General features: G+C 45.6%; 1 protein-coding gene across 2 annotated transcripts in view; it reads right to left on the bottom strand.

Moving 5' to 3' along the window:
• psd3l (pleckstrin and Sec7 domain containing 3, like) overlaps window positions 1-21920 on the bottom strand; it is a 92636-nt gene that overhangs the window by 23542 nt on the left and 47174 nt on the right. For both annotated transcript variants that reach the window (XM_062554981.1, XM_062554982.1), the window contains 2 exons: window positions 21019-21077; window positions 15883-15972 (listed from right to left, as the gene is read on the bottom strand). In XM_062554981.1, coding sequence (XP_062410965.1) covers window positions 15883-15972; window positions 21019-21077 — 149 coding nt within the window. The remainder of the gene's footprint in view (window positions 1-15882; window positions 15973-21018; window positions 21078-21920) is intronic.

Raw genomic sequence — 21920 nt, 5'->3', positions numbered from 1 at the left:
CTATGCACCCACATGAACACAAACCATAGCATTACACCCCCACCCTGAACATTAACATTTCTAACTCACCCTTGATGGGAGGGGGGGTAGAAATCAGGGAGAGGGAGGGGGGGGAGAGAGGGACACAAAGAGAGACAGAGAGGGAGAGAAGGAGGGAGGGAGGGCGGGAGGGGGATGAAAAAAGAAAGACAGCAGAGGACCAGCCACATTAGCAGACCATTAATGGCCAAAATCAGAGGACGAAGACAAGGTACTACAGCACCACCACGGCAGGCAGCGAAGTTGGCAACAATCACATCTGTGCAAACGGCCGGCGATCAATCACCAGCCGAAAGGCGCGGGGAGAGAGAGCCAGCGAGGCGAAGGAGGAGAGAGAGGCTGGGAGAGAGGCGAGAAACTGACAGCCGAGGGCAAGGTGACTGTTATCAATGTCTGCATGGAAAAACAAAAGAGTGCGACTCGCGGAGGGCTAACAACAGACTCATACCCCCGGCAACCAGGTGGTAAAAGACAGAAGCCAGAGGGAAAAAAAGAAAGAAAGAGATGGAGACATATCAATCAGTCACTTTCAAAAAACCCAAACGCCGCTCACCTTGCCCTTCCCCGTCCACTTTTTTTTATACCCACAGCAGCAGTCACAGATAAGACAGGGAAAAAGCTCCGAAAAACCCAGACGCAAAGCAAACTGCAGCCGCACTATATCTCACTAAGCTGCAGACGTTTTGCAATCACACGCACCCACAGTCTTGGCGACAGGACAACAATGTCAGTTTCAAACAAGTGGTTCTCGCACAGGGGAGATGCATCTCTCTGGCTCCCTCCGTGCATGACCAGAATAAAGAGTGGCCGAGAGATCCAAACATTTCTTAACCGTATCAGCCCAGAGAACACTGCAGAATAAGCTCAATTTGAATACCCAGCAATTCAGCGCCAAATAGATGCCCTTCACTGCCAAATCTCCACACAGTCAAGAGTGGGAGTTCTCAAACAATACACCCATTTAAAAAGATAATTCACGCAAACACACGCAAGTATGGATGCACACACAAACAGAGGCACATGCAGATGAGGTCCTCAAATTTCCCCCCCTTTTTTTTTTACCTTGTCCTTCTTGTGCTTATCGGAAGGGAATTCCGTCGAGTTGGACACTTTGAGGGACTTGGAGCGGTGTTGCTGCTGTTGCCTTCGCATCGACTCCTCCCGACCGTACTTGACCGAGCCCCCGGGCCGCATGCGGACCTTGCTGGTCCCCTGAACGCTGTTCACCCCAATCATTTCCGAGACGAGAGCAACAGACGGACGACCGAAAAAAGAAACAACAGCCAAAAAACTTGCAGCGACCGGAGAGTGAGGGAGGAACAAGTGCTCGGAGAGGAGGTAAAGGCAAAAAAAAAAAAAAGAGATGAATAAACCAGTGAGACAGAAGGTGGCACGGCAACGTCCCAAAAAGCCCCTGCACCTGTCACAGTCCCGTTAAGCCTCGGAGGTGGCGGAGGGGGAGAAGATTCTAGGAAGGAGGGAGGGGAACGGTGGGTGGGTTGTCCGACCGCTTGGTGGAATAGAGCTGTGCCGTGACTCGAGTGAAGAACAGAAAGAAGAGGAAAATACAGATAGAGAGAGGGAGAGAGAAAGAGAAGGAGTGTGTGTGAGAGAGAGAGAGAGTAAGAGAGAGAGAGAGTCGGACGGATGGAAGATGATCAGGAGACAATGTGTCCGCTAGCCAGTTTCAACAGCACCAGCAGGGTAGCCTGTTTCAGCATCGCTCCAGCACTGTTTTGATTCATGGGCGATAGTTCCCCCTGGAAGCCACCACACGTCAGTGACTGGGAGGGAGGGAGGGAGAGAGAGAGAGAGAGCGAGAGAGAGAGAGAGAGAAGGTGGGAGGAGGGAGGGAGAGAGGGAGGAACTGAGCACGAAAGAGAAGAGAGAGAGGGTGGGAAACTGTGGGAGAGGGAAGGTTAGAGAGAGAGAGAGAGTGAAAAATAGAGAAAGGAGGAGACAGACAGACAGAGAGGGAGAGAGAGAGACAGAGAGAGAAAGAGAGGAAGACAGAAAAAGAGGATGAGGAGAAGGAGGGGGAGGAGGAAGAGGAAGAACAAGAGAATAGCCTACCCTCCCCTTGTGTAGAGAGCCGATGGAGAGCATCAATTCATTTATATTCCAAATAGCAACAGCATTGCTGCTCTGATGCTGGGCAGCTGGCTCATTAATGTCTGCAGCTAGATAGCACACATGGAAAAGGCAGAGTGTGAAAAGAGAGAGAGCAGGAGAGAGAGAAATACAGTTTCAGAAATAGAGTTTAGGGGTGAGGGAGATAGGATGAGGGAGCGCTTATGCATTTGTGTGTGTGTGTGTGTGTGTGTGTGTGTGTGTGTGTGTGTGACTGAGTGGGTGAGTGGTGAACAAATGAGTAAGGGAAGGGAAGGGATGGTGTGTGTGTGTGTGTGTGTGTGTGTGTGTGTGTGTGTGTGTGTGTGTGTGTGCGTGTGGAGGGGAAGCAGCCAATGTGTCAGTCACCACAGGAGTAACACACTGGGGCTGAATTACCCACAGGCTAAAGGCCGGAGTGGAGCTGCAGACTGTAGCCTGCTCCTCTTCGCCCCGCGGCTGCGAGGCATCAGGGGATTAGTGGGGCCGTGGCGGGTCTCTCTGTCAGCATGGCGTGAGCTCTGACAGGGGGCTGAGCACGGAGCCTATTTAGGCTCACAGTGCTGAGACGCTACGCCAAGGAGTTAAGACGACCGCTTCACCTGACAATAACTGGTTGCAATTGCAAATGATATACATTTCCATATGATTATCATCATCGCCGTCTTGAATTAATGCAGATTACTATGCAATGATCGTTATGGTCAACAATTGTTCCTTAAAGGTAGACTGTGCAGTTTTGGGTATTTTTGGCGAATGTAGCGCTCCTCTAGAGTTGTGATATATTTATATTTTTACTCTGCTGTTGTAAATAGCAAACTTCTGGTGACTTATATCCCCCCTGTACACAATGAAAATGCTTTTGTTGTGGAGGTGACAGGCAAAATATACAGTATCTCCAAAGAGCTACATCTACTGACCAAGTAATGTTTCACGATTCTTGCGAGATTATGCGGGCTGCCGTTCTGGAAGTTGCATGGCTGGCTTTCTCGGTAGCGACTCACTACGTCTATGCTGTATAACGTATGATTATGTGTCACCACACAAAGACTCATTTGGTGTTGAGTTCAGGCTGCCAGACCACAATGCAGAAAAATACATCATGAACAAGCCATATCTGACCTCAGATCAGTTTGACTATATCAAGTCCGACAGCACCCAATGACCCATGTAAATGTAAATTTGAGAAAATAATTACAGAACCCCTCAACCCCCCTCCAACCTCCTTCAAATTGATCAATAATTCAGGGTCATTCACAGATTGTGCCACAGATTGACTGCAGAGTGAAAATACAAAATGATTATTTGATAAGAATAACCATACTCAATTATTCAGATGTTATTCCACTACCCTAGCAACAAATTACAAGGCAACACAAGACAGGTTACGCATTAAACTCGTTCACTCTTTCTGTCCTTTTCATATGAAGTGAAAAGGATGTGTCTGCATATCGTGCAACGACACGGAGATCAAATTAATCCAAAATCACCACAACAAGCTGAGTTGTCACTGTGCACACATTCACAAATGCTTTTCTACAGAGATAGTGTCCGTAGTGCTGTGTCCTTTCAAAGAAAGCAGGAGGAGTGGGGGGGGGGGGGGGGGGTAGGGTGGGGGATTTATGTTCAGCGCGGTCACAAAAATAGAGAGCTCCCAAATGGTTGGCGCTGGTCAGACTTTATAGCATTCGGTGAAATGCCTGGCATTTGTGCCCAAGTGATTTGGGAGTTCAGCACGCCAGCCGTACATTACAGAGTGCTAGCGCACGAGCGAACGAGCACACTGATGTACGGCTCTGTGCATGATGTACGGCAGACGGCTACATTGTTCCTGCTGGCTGGCGAAGTTGGGGGGGTGGGGTGGGGGGTTTAGCGCTCTGGGAGAGATGCCATTCACATCCATTATGAGCGAGCTAGTAATGCACCGAGGATAGGCTGGATTTACATGTACATTAGCAATCTAGCAGATGTTGCTATCTAAAGCTATCTCACGGTGCATTTGTAGCAGTAATTGTGTTCCCTGTGAACTTTCTCTGTCCACGGCCGTCGAATGCTCAACTTGTGGAGTAGATTCACTGCATTTAACTGCCTGCATGGGAGAGAGGGGGAGAAACACTATATTTAACACAGGGGGCCATAATCCATATTAGGCCTAGATTTACATTTATATTAATAAAGTCGCAAATCAGTCGCTGACTGCCCTGTGAATTTTATATAGTGAGCAGCTCTCTAGAAATTGAGTTCATGGCCTTTTCCTTGTTGCATGCACATTTCTTACCCCACCAGCGAAAAAATCCCTGTATCCACTCCCACAGCAAATGCACTGCACTGCTCTGCTCTGCTCTGCTCTACTAGCTTGACTGGGCTTCAAAGGGTTGAGGACAGAGGAAAATACCTCGCCATTCATTCAGCCATGCTGTTGTACAGTGCAGGTGAAGCATAAATACTACAGCCGAGAGAGTAAATCTCCTGTGAGGAGCCGCGGAGGGGAGGAGATGAGGATAAGGATGAGAAGGAGGCGCAGCTGGTGCGTGGTGAGGTACACGAGCACTCCTGACGGTTCCCCATGCACATTCCCTGAACAGGCCACTTAGCTGGGAATGTGTGGATATGCAAATGAGGACCGCCACGCACAAACGCACGGTACCCAAGGAGCACCCACCACCGCCGGCGCCGAAGACTGCCTGTCTGTCTGCCTGCTCTGTTGGGTGGGGGCGACCTTGGAGATGAAGTGCGGCTCTTGCCAGCGCTTCCGCGAAACGATTAGACACGCCACTCGCTCCGCCACCAGCGCTGGCGTGGGCAAGGTGAGTCGAATCGGGACGAGTGCCGGTGTCGTGATTCTAAAGTGCCGCGACCCGCGCTGGCACCCTGGGGAGAGGGAAGGCGGGTGGTGGGTGGGGGGGTAGAGGTGGGTGGGTGGCAGTGGATTGTGTGCGGGCGCGATGTTTGTCAGGTAGGCTGAAAAGGCAACGTGGCATGGCGCGAGTGCTTGTGTGCCAGGCGATACGCCCTCATGTGATCATCAGCGAGGGTGATGCCTCATCTCACCCATCTGTTCACCTTGCTGTACGCAGGGGAAAACAGGCTCCAGAGCCATCTCTGCTGCTAGCGCCCGCTTCGTCATGGCTCATGCCCCGCGCGCCACACCATGACGCGACAGGATGAGGTGTTTACCGACGCTCCCTGGCAGTGGCAGTGGCGATCAGTCAGATCTCGAGGAATGGAAAATCATCGTACCGGAGGAAATATTTACCTTGCCTGGTCCAACGTGGCGGGTGGAAGTCATAAATAGACTGAGCAAACTTACTATTTAATGGGAAATAGGAAAAAGCACATCAGACAAAACTTGGCTAAAAAATGTGTTCATGCCACGTCAGCCGTTGAAATGCTAAACACAAATATACAGAATGCTGTCTGTCCAAATGTAAACTTTGAAAGTATGATTTGTCATCTAACCAATCACATCAAACCCAATGAACTGATATCAATGTCATGCTAAGACAATAACCACCGTACTTTTGTAAAAAGTCGTAAATTTGACCCACGCCAAGTTTTAAGGAGACTCTTGTCTTGTTAAGCAAACGGACAACAAGATAACAAAATGTGATGACGCACTAATTGGAGAGAGAGCGATGCAAAGCAACCAAAAGCTGGTGTGTGTCTGTTATTTGGGGATTCAGAGCCAGGGGCTGGCCAGATGGACACTGCCGTTGGACACGCAAGCAAGCAGGCAAGTCTTCATCCTTTCCCTTGCTCCAGTGACTCAAGCGGGGCCAGATGCCTAAGTGACCCGCAACTATCCCCTCCATATGCACTGAATGTCTTGCATAATGCTCCCTCTCAGCACACACACATACACACACACACACGCACGCACACACACACACACGCACACACACACACACGCACACACACACACACACACACACACACGCATGCACACACACACGCATGCACACACACACGCATGCACACACACACGCATGCACACACACACACACACACGCAGGCATGCACACACACACACACACACACACACACACACACAGAATCCCCTCTGTCTAATTCATCTTTTCAAACACAAAGACAACACCAACACCACTGGCAGGTTCGTTAACCGGGCTTTAGACCTGTCAGAAGAACTGGTGACTCGACGGAACTCGCATTGCCCCCCGAGGAGAGATGCTTCAACTCTGAGCACAGGGACTCGATATGCTAAATCCCCTATGAAGTTCTCCGCAGCGCTTCCCATACTGCTGACCCTAGAGTCAAACGTCCATAATGGTCGGGCAACAACAAACAGCACTTCAATGTCAAAAAGGATGAAACGATGCAACTTGGGAGGTGCATGTGCTGTAAATGGCGAGACATCCCACTAAAATCTGAAAAATGGTGAACAGTGCACCAGAAGCATGTTCCAGGGCTGACATCTGCTTGTCTCTGTTTTGGCTCAGAGCCCAGTGCTTTGGAAGAGACACCTTTCTCCGCCCCCCCTCCCTCCCTCACTCCCTTTCTCTGCTTTTTTTCTTCTCCCTCTCCCCCTCTGCATCTCTCTCAGTATGCTGATGCCCACCACAGAACGCGTGGGTGGGCTCTTTTGTTGTACAGTGGGTGAGGCGATCTGGAGAGTCTGTGCATATCGGGATGGGCAGGGATGGATCCACTTTACTAACTCAGGAGAAAACTGTAACCCCCCCTCTCCAAAAAAAAAAGTCTCATGAGGAGATAGCTTCACAGCCATTAGGCTCTGCACTTAGACCCCCCTCCCCCCCAGGTTAAAAAGGTAAAAAAATCACAATAATGCTTTAAAAAGAATAATACCTGGAACTCAAACTAAGTGATTGTCAAGCAGATTTGACAGATAATTGATCAATATATAGTATGTATCATTATAATTATTATCATATTCTATATCTCATATATTTATTATATATCATATGTTTTCCAATCATGTGAAAACTATACTCTTCCTATGAACAGGTTGACATGGCTGTATGCTCATTGACGCCACAGCATAATAGTGTTTTAATTTCCCTGTGTCGTGTTACTGGGGTCTACACCTACAACCCAAAGTGATGTGAATTATTCATCTCCGTCACCATGGGTATTCCTTTAGAGCAGATGCTCACGGACGAGCCAAGCCAACATATTTCAACATCTCAGCCTTTCCTCCCCCCCGCGTTTTACAATCAAGTGTTTGTTCTGCTGAAATCCTCTAGTCTAGAAAGAAGTAAAGGCGAGCAAAAAGCAGGGTTTTTTTTATCTTTTTTATTGCGCCCGTTATGGTGTGCTGGTAGTGGGAGAGGTGCTATCACTGAGCTATAATAAACACGCATCATCAGCAGCATATACAACCTTTTCACCGGAGATGTGTAAATGATCGTGTAGGCTGAGACATTAGCTCGCCGCCCATGTACTCGGAGCGAAGCATACGACAGGGTGAGCAGATAACCAGGGGTCAATCCGCAAACACTGCCGACGGCTCCCTCTCTCTCGTTTTCGCTCCCTCTCTCAGCTCTGCCATCTCTTTCTCACTCTCCCTGGGATCTCCATTTTCCTGCCTCAGTCTCCCTCTCTTCCTCTCTCTCTCTCTCTCTCTATCCCTCTCAGCTGCTTAAAATACCCCTGCAGCGATTATATGGTGTGAGCTGCTGGTATGAGCAACAGATGCAATTATCTTTGGGACACCGCATGCATACAGTTGCACCAAGCAACTCCGATATGCTACGTGGACAAGCAAACCAGCACGCAAAAACACACAAAGCTGATGGATGAAGCATTCGGAACGGGAGTTGGCAAAAAAAAAATCTGGATGACATCCAGAAATAAATGCAGCACCACCGATGTCACATCTAAAGTATTGTGAATTATGAGGGATGTAAACTGTAAGACACTAACTACACCCCCCTCCTACTGCCGTCCCGAAAGCCTGCTGGGACCTGGATGTCTGCATGTCGAGCATACTAGGAGGGAGGCTTCTGCCCGCACTAAATATATGGGTGAATCAATCACGACATGACAGGCGCCTTAACACGGCCGCCCGCTGAAGACGAGGAATGTTCCGGGTCCCGAGGACCATCAGGTGACAACGACTAAATACTCCCCGCTGTACACTCTTCACCCCGACTCACCCCAAGGCATTACTAAGTCTTTCACCACCCCTGCCGTAACATCCAGGAATGTTAGGAACGGCAATAAAAAAACGGCATGCTTTCAAAGTGATTCATACGTATTCATAGATTTTTTCTTTTTTTTTTTTTAACTCCATTCATATGTCTTCCCTTTAATGTCTCTGGCAGGATTGTTCGGCTTGACGGGGGAAAAAAGGGTTGACTTCTCCTGCAAGGTCGTCAAAAAGTATAGAAAACTGGGAAAGTATACGGAAGCGTAAAGGGAGAAGCATTCGAAAAGAGGGAGTGTAGGGACCCGAAGTTCCAATTAAAAATAACAGATAAAGATCTGAGAAATTGATGCTTGCCCGGCGGGCATCAACTTGTCACAGGAACCCCTTGGTACAGGGGGAATTAAATGCTGCTGGACTATAACAGAGTGCTCGTCCAATTCATCAAGCTAACTACAACATCAATATTTTAGTGCTTTCTCTAACCATCTCTCCCTGCTGTGTGGACGGGCTGGCGTGAGAACTGTCAATCCCACAGCGACACTCTCAAGAGTCCGACCATACGTGACCGACGACGCGTTTATTAGGGCTATGATGAAAAGATGACAATTTGACATAAATCAAGTTGGAACTGTCATTTGTTTTAAATAAAAAATACCTGAATAATACTAAAAAAAAACATAACAGTCACTGATCAATCCACATGATTTACAGGCACGACCTTGACGCCTATCGACTGTGTAGCTACATGCAGCACAATGTAGCCATATGGAAACTGCGGATGATGATTTAAAGCTGGAGATGAGATCTCTGGGCCTTTATGTCCGTGTGTCAGTGGGAAGATGGACATTGCTTGTGATGCTACCTGACCTATTCGCACTTCATCTAATAGAGGTCACTCTCCCAATGGTCATGTATGACACAGGGGGGCAATAATGGTGACAGGAGGCAGGGGCTGGTCACTGATCAAATGATGTGACAGAACCAACGTCGGCATACAGTATGTGAATCCCGCCAACGCGAAAGAGCATCATGATGAGTCAGAATGATAAAGATAGATTGAATTTAAAAAGCAAAAAAAAAAATGGCGAAATTAAAATCCCACGACTAATAACACATATTATCATTCTCAGACAGAAATGAATGCAATTAATGCCCCATAGCCAGAAGACTATGAGCCAGCCTCTCACATAATGGATGTCTAATAGCTAAAACCATTAGTCCCAGTGTGTGCCTTCTTTTGACATGACTAGGGTTAATATGATCATTTCTTTGCAGTAATGTTTTCAGGAAATGGCCCATCAGCTTATTTGTATAAAATGGGGAGTTGGCAAAAAGAGTAAACACGCTAAGGGAAAAAAACACAAACAACACACAAACCAAACCAAAACAAATGAGAGTGCCATTCCTCCCCAGATGCTGGCCACAGACCAAATAATTGTTCCCATTTGGGACCGCCTTGATGCCTGAAAACAGCTGTTAAACGTGGCCGATCAAAATAGAAATGTCAGCGTGGCTTCTTAAGAGATTAGTGTCTGATTACACAGCGGCTTCATGCGAGCCACTCTTGTTTGCGAAAGGTCAGCATGCATATTGTTCTCCAAGACAAACACTGAGGCCAACCCCCCTGCACCCTCGTGCACACTCTCACACACACACACACACACACACGCACGCACGCATGAACACACACAAGCACACATTCACGCACACACACACACACACACACACACACACACACACACACACACACACACAGACGCAGAAAGGACAACGAGGGGTGGTGAGAGACAACACGTGAGTCACAGATGGACTGACTGTCTTGGAACTTGAATAAAACAAATTTGTGGTAGTCCATCTATGTCACAGAGTGGCATCGCATGAATTTCTATCCTAGTGTAACCAGAGTTAAAATACGCTTGACTGGGTGTACTAATGGTGCAGTTTCGATTGTAAACTTTGTTTAATCGTTTTGCATCTGCGCAATAAATAAAAAAGAAAACATTTGCACAGGTGGCATCAACACCGTAAAAATCGATTCATTCAACATGCGTGTAGTAAAAGTTGATGAAATGCAACGCTTAAAAGACCACTGGCATGCTCTTCCTTGCAACCGAGACACCAGCTTGCCCCACAGACAATGACATGATGGACCCCACTGGCTATTAAACCCCTGCATGTCTAGCAGTGTTTCAAAGGGTCCAGTCAGTCATTTAATCACTTTCTGGTTCACTGGAGATGGCAGCGTCACGCCATTCTGCTAAAAGGAGAATAATTCAGCCGCAAACGAGCCCCAGAGACACGGTCCTTTAAATGGATGTCTGCCCTCTCTGAGAGTCCATGGCTGCAGGTGGGGTCATACATTAGCCCTGTACACCCCACCTTAAGATTCAGCTTTCTGTGAGAGGCAACAAAGGGGGGGTTGGAGGAGGATGAGATGGGATCTGGACATGATAAAGGGCAGAGTATTCCCTCTGACCACCCGTGCAATGCTGGGCTGACCACAATTTCTTTCACCTCGAGAGCGAGAGTTCTTGGAACAGATTGAGGCAGCCAGCAGCACAACTAAATAAGGTCACCACCAAGCTTGAGAATTATTCATTGTTTAAATTGGATTAAAGAGATTTGTTTGAAAATCAACATCAAGGCACTTGGTCCTCTTTACCAACAAGAGTATGGAAGCCCATCTCTGCTTCCAGAAAAAAAAAAAAAAATCCCAGCTACAAATTCAAGGTCAAAATTCTGAAATACCAAGTAATCATAGGTTAAAATGTTTTATTTCTTCCATTTCTCCATATAAAATTTCTCTCTTGCACTCCAAGGCTGTATGTTGCAGTTCACCTTGAACGCTAGTGTTAACACACCTGCCTCTACTTACAGCTTCATCTACAAGTTGTTGTCGCTGTCAGAGAAGTAACAGGACTTTGGTAGCTGCTATGGTAGGTATTTACGGTTTTAACCCGTACTTATAAAATGTTCCAATTATAGCCTATATTTCTTTGATCTTGTGAATTCATAGAAATTAACCAGAATATTTGAGACCGAACTCAGTATCTAATTGAATTGCATTGCTGCAAATGTTTAAGAATTGAAAATAATCAAATGTAGGCCTATGCGATTTACACATCTACTAATGCAAAGACTCATTGACAAGCAAACTGACCCAATATAGCCAAAGGCTAAGTTTGAATGGTTAATGAGCAGGCTTTTATGTTGGCTATTGTCCTAATTAGCAGATAGGAGGCTCTAGGTCAATGAAGGTCTTCATACTTGCACAAAGGCTCATAATCTCGCCATCCACAAAACCTATACAGGGAGACCAAGACAAATCAACATCTTTAAAAATTCATGCTGCTGAACTAATGCAAAGAAGCACAAGCAATTTCCATTTAAATGCACAAATGATTATCAATCGGCTGGCTAATAGCACACTTACAACATCAAGACAAACACCACTCCACACAATGGATTTAGGACCTTTTGCACAATAGACAGAGAATAAATACATTCTATTCAAGAGGCATCAGGTTATGGCTTCAAATTAGAGTATGTAACCAGAGTGCATAAAGAAATTGGATCTGAGATATACTGGCATAGGCCCTGTTTAATATTGCAAGAGACAGGCTGCATATTTTCCATATATAACCTGCCTTGGTTGGCAATCAGGTGGAAAATGGTGGTCCAAAAAAAATTGAGTGATCGTCTTTGTGAACACTTGGTGACAGAGGACTATGTCAAACTGGTCTGCCAGTCAATGCTTTCTTCTTTTGAAGGGGGAGGAGGTGTCTCGTAAGGTCAGTGTTGCAATATTTCATAGAGACAGAGGCAATGCCCCAAAATACAGCAGCACTTAACAGAATAGCATTGGGTCATGTCGACATGAAATTCTCTTTGCCTTTTATAACAGCATCTTTGACAGTCCCGAGCTGTCCAATGGAATGACGGAATCCAGTGTAAGAGAGATGGGATTTGAAAAGTCTTGACTCAAAGCGCATCGAATGGCATTTTAAAATACGACTCAGCTGAGACTAGAAACAGGTGCATTCAATGTGCTGAAATGGCATCGCGAGACACCACACAATGGGACTCTAACAAAGCAACAGGCCTGAAATCATTAATTATGAAAGGCACATTATGAGGAACAATGCATTTAAATACAATGCAGAATACCTTTGAACTGTAATGAATTCCATGTTTCAAGCAACAGCATTTTAGTGCCGTAGAATACCAATGAGAGCTCTTCTGATTACGTGTGGTCAAATACAGTAGAGTTCCCCATAGCTATGCCTCTCTGCGCTACACATACTGTTAAAGGTTATTCCATCTGAATCTTAGTCTTGCGATATCTGAACTCTGATAGAAAATCTATCTATTCTAAAGTCTATTTACCATTTTTATGACAGTGTATACCAACAGAGCGGATCCAAGGCATACATGTAGCATTTTATTTATAGCGCACTGACCCCGGGAGCAAGAAGCCAAGTTCCCTGGAGTAGAAAAGGAGCTTCTAAACTAAAGCCAAACACACATTCAAGGCTTCCCTGGACTGCAACAACTCAATTTAATGTCTTGGCGTTTTAAGATAAAAATCCAGGTTAAGATACCTACAGTAATACACAGTGCTGTGCATTATACACTATCTGCAAAGATGGTCTGAATACTGGCTGCTGTGCGCATTAACAAAAAAGAAGAACACTTCACACAGAAATCACAGAAAAGATGTTTGATTATGCAAACTATTAACATGTATTAGTTTAAGCAAATAGTATGAGGTGCAAGTCTGGTGTGAAATGGCATTACATGCACCCGACCACAGTGAATCCAATCACAGTGGATTGGCCACTTCCTAGAAGACGACAACAGGATCTGCAATTGTGCAACTTCTAAAACCCTTCAAACAATTCGAGATCAAGTCCTACAGTGGGTAGAGTCTGATAGATTATAGATACAGTACATATAATTGACAATACGAGAAAGAAATGTTATCCATTGTTACTGTTATTGTCTGATTCTGTCAATTCTTTGGAAAAATCGGGAGTCAATATTTCTGGGTTTGGGAGAGAGAACAGTAAGAGGAGTCTTGCTGACATGCTACGTGATTCAGATGATATCAGGTGAACCTGCCGTGCAGGAGGGGTCACGCTGGAAGCATAAACAACCGCTCTCCTAATGCGTGCGGCTCCAGTGTGCATGCATATTACACCTACACGAGGGGAGACGGAAATAAAAAACCCATCGCCTTGCCAGAGAGAATGCAAATACTCCCCGCATCTTTCACTGCGAGGAGAAAAAAAAAAAAAGACAATGTACAAGAGGGATGTGTCATTAGACACCTTCCACGTTGATCACAACAGATACGATGGGGGCTCGGAGAACATTCTGATATTCACCCCACCGCGGCAGGGAAGCAACACTGTAACAAAGGGTAACGTCAATCATGCCCCTGCACGTTCCAGGCACAAAGGCACATTACCGTGCACGTATGAAAACACACACACACACACACACAGGCTATCTGCACTCTGCTCCCTGGGCTGGGAGCAACGCAACACGTGACACATCGCGCCGCGCCACTAACGGGCCTTCGACGCGAGCACATTTGTCACCAATTTGCAGAAGTTCCTGCCGATGTCAGGCTCTGAGCACTTCAAAAGGACAAAATCATCCATCAAAATATTCTGAAGACAGCTGGTCGGACTCCACGGGAAATGGCAGGCAGACGCTCAAGGTCCAAATAAGCCGGGCCTGTTGGAACAGCTAATTCATATTGATCCACTTAACCTGAGCCAGGGAGGTAGTGACTACAGATACCACAGCAGCGCCTCTCCTGCAAGGATGAGCTGAACCATCCGCACATAGGAAATATATATTTTTGTTTACATACATATGTTCCAACGCTTTACCTTGAATCAAAACAAGACAAAAAAAATTGCACACTGATTTTCTGGACATCTATGAACAACAACTCCCCCCCCCCCTCCATCCCTCCCCTCCCTTCTCCAACAACAAATGCTACATGACTCATTCCGTTCTCGTCTAAAAAGCACAAAAGGCCGTAGGGCAGACTCATACCCCCGGGGACCACTGGTGATTGGGTAATGAAAAGCCTGCATAAAATGCCACACTCATCCAAACTGGCACCTGGGTGAAGGGGCTGAGGCACGGCGAGGCCGCACGCCTCGTCAGAGGGCGTCATCGAGTCCACCACTTGGCCATGTCGCCAGACGATGTGCCAAGCAGGACGTGGTCCATGCCATATTTTTTTTTTTCCCCCTTCTTCATTTTTTGCTGCGTGCGCAAGGTGTGTTGTTTCATCTTATTAAAGTGGAAGTGTGGAGAAAGGTGGAGGAGGAGGAGGAGGAGGAGGTGGGTGGAGGTGGAGGTGGCGGTCTAGTGGATAGTGGTGGTGGTGATGGAGGAAGAGAAGGTGGTGGTGGGGGGGAGGGGGGGGTCATTTCATTATTTATGTCTTCTGAGAGGAGTCTCTTGGCAGGGCAAACCCATTTCCTTTTTTTCCCGGGCAGCAGAGCTTATGCCCAATAGGGCTGTGTTCTGGTCTGCCGGTGCAGGACTAAGCCTTGGCCACACCTTGTGTGCCAGCACCGGACATGGAAGGCGGGCGGCGGGTGTCCGGCAGTCCGGCGGGAGGTGCACAGCCGGCTCGCTCGCTTTATTAGAAGACTAATCGCAGCTGCCCAAGATGACTAACGCGCCGCATGTCGAGCTCGATGTCTCTCTAAGGCACGGACTTGGGACACGATGCACAGCGCTATGACAAAGCTGTCCAAACGTGTTTTTTTTTTTTTTTTTTTCAGAAGCACATCGACTTACAGAGTTTTGACTTATGAAATCACAACAATGAGATGAGTAACAAGATGCGAGCTCGATAAATAAACATGACCAAGAATAACTTCACGCCTTCATGTATCAACACTACATCCCCGGGCAGAATTACATTTTGAGCTCATTTATATCTGATAGGTGATGCTGCCTTTTTCCATCAGTGTTTTTAGCTTTGACCTATTTTCGTCCTTGTCAGTCAAAACACAGCCACAAAAGCCCCTGACCCCTGCCTTTGTTTGGGTTGGCTTGTTCCGCACTCACGTGAAGCAGGTAATATGTGGGTCAGTGTGGACAGAACTATTGTGGTATTTTTGCTCCGCTGTAACGCAATCCGCGGTGCTTTTGTAGTCGCCAGCTCCTGTCTGAAGTGCCACCTCATAGACCTTTCCCCCTGGTCTCCAATGACAAAACCTGACTTGCTCTAATTAATACGTGGGTAGAAAGTTTTTTTTTCCCTTTGGGGTTGTAAGTCATGTGGAATATATCAGGTGTACAAATATCAGGTTAATGTCAGCTTCAATGGCTCATACAAGGACTCTTGCTGGTTTGGGAGATCAGATTATCACCGTGTACGTACATGGGACAGTGAAAATAAGAGTTTTGTGTTACCTCATCCAACAGGAGTCTCCACTTTCAAAAAAACAAAAGCCATTAATTTCAGACTCAATTCCACCCTTCATTTCCCTTCCCAGCCATTCCATCTACATTTGTAACGTTCCCCTGCTTTCTCTGGAGGTCAGTGGATATAGAGCAGCGCTGGGACCTACCTTCAAGAGCTCTCGAGGGAAATCTTGCCCTTCGTTTAGCCCATCCAAGTTATTGATGAATTCCTGACACGTCATCTTCTTCCCGATATTCTGCAAGACAGTGGGAAGACATTTGTTACATTCGAACAGTTATGCAATGAATCACCCGCCAAAGGTCTTGTTTGACCTTTCACACCGACCTCCATCACCAGTGTAGCAGCTAAAGTGACTGACAGCTACAAATAACCATCCTTGAAAGACTTTACTTTCATACTGCAGATGGGTGACTGAACACTATCCATGTTCACCTTCACTTGGGAGAAGCACTTGTTGTGCACATACGATCAATGTCCTGGTAAAATGGTTCTCAAAGTGGGGTCTGTGACCCATAGACGGAGGGTTCCAGTAAATAATTTGCAATAAATGAGAAAGGTGTGCTGTACCATTTTAAAAATCCATATGTATAGTTGATGATACTTTGTGTCAATAAAAAAAAAAAACAATTGTGTTTATTGTCCCGCCAACATCAACATAAATTTTGATGTGATTGGAACAGATGACGTCAATCTGTCATGAATCCCTTAGCTCAATTCACTCAAGTTACAGTGAACCACACAGCTGCCCTGCTTGGCTTATTTTCCAGCTAGCTAACTGATCGATGTGGAGAAATGCTTGAAGTCAGTTACTTGGCACCAGAGTTTTTTTTTATGTATATATGAGAATTATTTCATATATGGAACTTGATTAGGCACATATTGTACAATGGCAGGGAATGTCCTACATTTTTATGCATACACTACAAACAATGCCCATTGGGTAGATGGCTATTGTTGTGTAAAACCAAAATGCAGAGAGGACATTGTGAAAACGTTCTGGAAAAATATGCAATGTCCTTATCGCATCCATCATCTATCATATCAGAGGATTGCTTCAACTTCTATATATAACAACTGCAAGCCATAATTACCTGAAGTGCCGAGTGTACTTGGCAAACAGCATTTTTCATTACTGACGTGCACAAAGTTTCTAGTCAATTAGAGTTGCCTGGAAACATTTCCTGTCGTTCCAGGTAGCTATCTCATCACTCTGGCAATCATGGTTTGGACTTGATGCATTACACAAGACACTTCTGTTGTACATTTTGTACGCTTAGTGCAAATGCGACAAGCAAAGGCATCAGAGAGAAGCTCAGATAAATATGAATATCACTTGATCTCGTTGGACACCTGATAGAACCACTATGCCCCTCTGATAACCAAGTCATTTACTACAATGAGCAAGACAAGACCACCTCATTCAGTGCTAGAAAAAAAAAAAGTGTCGTTCTACAAACTGGCAAACTTCTGTAAGTTCTGTTTTAAATCCACTTCAATTACTTTGAGCGATGATTAATTAAAAAAAAGATTATTTCTAAAGAAGGAAGTTCAACCAATTATTCAATCACTTCACATGGGCTTGGTGCTGTGATCATATCAAAAGATCTTGTGCATGACATCAAACGGTCATTGAGCAGACTAAGGTAATTAAGCAACAGGAAACTTGGCGAACATAAGCGTTCAGCTCTATGGCTGCGGAGGTTTTGCAGGGGGGGGGGGAATTGCGAGCGATTTTTGAGGATGCACAAGGACAATACTGAAAAATAGCTGTTCATCTAGTCTGGTTTTCACCATTCTAAACTCAATCTTTTACGATTGAACATTAGTCTGGCGAGGCTGCGCTTTGTTTCTACTGCACTTCACATCGCTTAAGTTTAGTTTTCGGCGGGTCACCGGCCAATAGCGTGCCAGGACTGGAGTATGGCCCTTTCTGATTGGAGCCAAAGGTTCTGGCAGTAAACAGCGAAAATAGATCTGCTGGTTTCCAGCCTGAGCTGCCGGGCGAAATTCAAATTCCCCGGAAGTTCAGGTAGGGTTCACCCAGCCTACCGCTCATCCTGATTGGTCTCGGTATTTGGAATGGCCTGCCTTCAGCAGCCTATACGGCGAGCACTTTATTTGCATAGGAAAGCAAACATGCTGAAAGTGCAGCATATCAAACAGCTCTGCCATAATGAATTAATGGCACTGGAATCAATGGCATGTCATACCTTTGCTTAGAATGTAAAATAAGACAATGTACGGCAGCTGTCCCCAGAAAGCAACTAAAACGCTTGAAGCACTCATTACACAGTACCCTATGCAAAACACATCGACATATTGCAATAATACACCATGTATGATGCCACGGTGAACATCATGATAAACAATGCGCAAGCCTTCATAATTCACTTTGAGACATATTTTACAGCAGTACCATGCCACTAAGCATACAAAGTGCACTGTAAATACTTTCAGCAACTGTCTTCTACTAAAATATCTTGATTAAGGTATGCTGTGCATTGATGCACTTGTTCACCCACGACATACGTTCCATCATGACAAGGGTGCACTCATGGATTTGCAATTTGTGTCAAGTATGGGTTCACGCTTTTTTTTCTATCTGAGCTTGCACTTTGAGCACAACACCATGGCTTCCATGTTTCTACCCATTTTTTTCAAAGCCTCATTATCTATCCCTGTCCATAATTAATACTTGGCACCCTCCACCTTGCAATAGACAATTAGTGCAATTAGCCAGAATTAACATGGATTTCCCCCCTAAAAACACAAGATCACTGTCAAGAGCTCTCATGGGATGGCTTGTTTCAGTGTCATGTTTTTTTTTGTTCCCCTTGCATGCGTGGAGGGAGACAAAGGCTGAAACAAACGGTTGCGCTGAATACTAAAATAATGAGCAGACGGTGTTTGTTCCAACGGCTTTGCAGTCACTGCCAGCGCCAGCCGAGTTAGTAGGTGGACAGCAGTGACGAACGCTCCGACTGGCACAAGAAATCCAAAAAGATAAAAAAAATAAATAAAAAAAAAACATACAAGCGTCAAAGCAACACGGACCTCCATTTTGAACAGATACAATGTAGACAGAGCCTGGAGTGAAGGAAAGCCCATGGGGCTTTTTGGATTTCAAGTTCCAACACATCCTTTCATACGGATGCTAATTCCAACAGTGCATCATGCCATGCAAGTGTCCTCTTACATAACAGAAATGGCGCAAAAAATATATTTGTTTCGCTCAAGATGGTTTAGTTCTGCCTAAAAGTTATGCAAACAACAGTTGCTCATGCTGTATTTGTGCTTGTATTTTTGCTCTCTATTCGTTTCAATTGGAGAAAATGAGAATGCTGCAAAAGCCGCATTAACAGCTCAGAACGGCAGCACATTTAAAGACCCCACTGCCCACTGCGTCATGGAGAGAGCCAGTCAATATCTGACTAGTTCGAAAGCAGCCGATGTGCTGATCTGATGAATCATCCTTTGGTCGGCGAAACCGGACATATGCCGAGGCCGGGCTCCTGGTGCTTGAGGCGCCTTTAAATGGCCCCGGTAATGACACGTGGCCACCCTGTGGCCAGCATCGTTTGAGGTGCTCCCCCCACTGCCGCCGTCCTGGACATGTTAGCACTTTAATGACCCGGAGGGGGGGGGGGGGGGGGGGCGAGGGAGGGAGAGGGTTGGGAGTGCACCATGACCCCCACTTCTCCTGGAAAAAGGAGGAAATCAAAGCCCAAAGGGGATATCAGGCTAATTAAGAAACTTTTGCTCCCCCAATGCCCCCTCCCCCGTTCTTTATCTGTGCGGTGCTGCGTCCCAGAGACAGATGACTGGGCGCGATACGGCAGAGTGCTGTTTATGAGCTCTCTTTGGGGGGCTCGCTATCTGATTAGGGCCACTAAACAGGTGCCTGAATGTGTGCAGGCTGTGATAGCTCGGCAGGAGTTTCCATAGAGGAAACTAAGCACAAGAAAGAGAGAGAGAGAGAGAGAGAGCGAAAGAGAGAGTGAGTGAGAGAGAGAGAGAGAGAGAGAGAGAGAGAGAGAGAGAGAGAGAGCAGAAATGGGGGGTCAGAAATGGGAACCTGTTCAATAAAACTTTAATTAATGCTTTTGACTCTTCGCTTGCACAGTTGGGCAAACCACAAAAGCAGAACAGTGTGTTCCAGGTTTCCACTTATACCGTTAGGACATAAAGATTGACTTTAAAATCTCTACACCATGGCCAACATACCATAAACGCTGCTTGTAAACAACTGCAACTGCCAATTATCTCAAGCTCTTAATACGGAACCAAATTCTGACAACCCACTCTAAAGTGAATTTGGAATCAATGATTCAACCATAGATGTTATTGAAATCATTTGTTTTAAAATAGGATATTGAATAAACCTAAAAATATACTATATTTGGCATTATGCATTTCTCTGAATATCCGAGACAGTAGGTGTATGCTGGAGAGAAGCTCCAGACGCTAATTGATCCGTCAGTAGCAGGATGGCACTCAAACAGTTTGGGAATAGAAAAACACCATGGGGGAAAAAAACAGCTTCAAATATGCACCCAAACAAATTGCAAATAAGGCAGCATATGATTTCCTCATTGCACGCTGAATATATCAGCCATTTATTCAAACATCGATTGGAAACCAGGCATGTATATATGTATTTTTTATCCGAATGCTGAAATTACAGAGGTGTGACAGTTTATCAAATAGCCGCAAAATAAGGTCCTTTTTTTTCAAATATCGATTTCAAACTGACATTTTTATGCATATTTTTTTTCTGAATGCTAAAAGTGTTTATCCACAAAGATGTGTGACGGTCTGAGCAACATCCCCCAAACATGTTGCTGTCAAAGAAGAAAACGAGACTGACAGGTTGTTTGTGCTCCTTAGGCAGGAGTGGCATTCACACTCATCCATCCCAGACTACCCTCCTAGCAGCATGCGTTTGGTCATGGTTAAACAGGCAGTATACTCCACTCGTCCAACAAGGTCCACAAAGGTCCCCCGAATATGACCACAATACTGTCGCTTGGAATCGGAACGAGGCGTGCATGTGAATCACAAGTAAATGTCACTGAATGACCACATTTGCATTTATGGTAATCACACTCTCTTACATTACGAGAAGTTATTATCAAAATTCTGAATTAGTGTGTCTGATCACGTGGACAAGGGGCTTAATTGAGTATGTTTTTTTTTTTTGCTTGTTGCCTTGTTGGAAGGTCTGCCTCCTCATACAGAATACAGAGTAGATTCCATAGAGAGGTGATGGTGAGGTACTTACATGGCCATGAAGGTCTGTGTTGAGCAGCATCAAAGCACAGGTAAGGCAATGCACTCCATCTGCAGGAAGACAACAGACACTGATCAGCCATCAGCTTTGTGCCTCGTGATTTCGTCCTCATTATCAAAGTGCATTTAGTGTGCGGGACTCTTAGAAGTGTGCAATCCATCACTGGCGGGAAAGCTTAAACTTTTATTAGGCATTCACTAAACTCATTTTTCAAAAAACACTTTAGGAGATTACCAGTGAAATTATATCATTCCACATACTGTGTCAGTAAAAAAATGGACTTTGGCCAGAGGCATGATGTGTTTCTAAATGGTGCTCTTCCAAACCAGATCATACACGCGTATTTTGTATGCCTAAGAGCCTAGAGGGAAACCAGCAGCACCAATACGTTGATCACAACATCCATCTCCACGCGGGGCCAATGTCTAACATCAATTCCATGGCAACAGTCTTAGCAACACGGAGACCGTTTTAGCTTTCACCAAGCTACTGGTCACAGAGACTTGTTACCATGATGGTTGGTTGCTATGGAGGAGACATGACATTCAAACGAACAACATTTGTTTCTATGGGTAGAATGCACAAGTCAGCCCAATGGGTTGGATCTTTCTGATAGGGGCTGTTGGGACAAGACTGTCAGCCAAAACCACTTCATGTGTTCAAATATTGACATTTCAACAAATCCGATATCGGGAGTGGATTGAATGGAATTCATCTACACCTAGGCATGTTGCTTTTCCACCGTCTCCACCCCCATACACACATATAGACAGCAATTTGTCAACTTAATTCCAAGTGAGCCCTGTTAAGTCCAAGTTAATAGCTTAGTTCTCAAGGGAGCAGAGAGTAAATATGGCAAGCATCCACAGTTATAGGATGAGACCTGGTAGGAC

The sequence above is a fragment of the Sardina pilchardus genome, chromosome 14 (assembly GCF_963854185.1).
Source record: "Sardina pilchardus chromosome 14, fSarPil1.1, whole genome shotgun sequence".
In the NCBI taxonomy this organism is placed as follows: domain Eukaryota; kingdom Metazoa; phylum Chordata; class Actinopteri; order Clupeiformes; family Clupeidae; genus Sardina; species Sardina pilchardus.
Note: the sequence above shows the minus strand (reverse complement) of the source record. Positions and strands in the feature narration are given on the sequence as shown.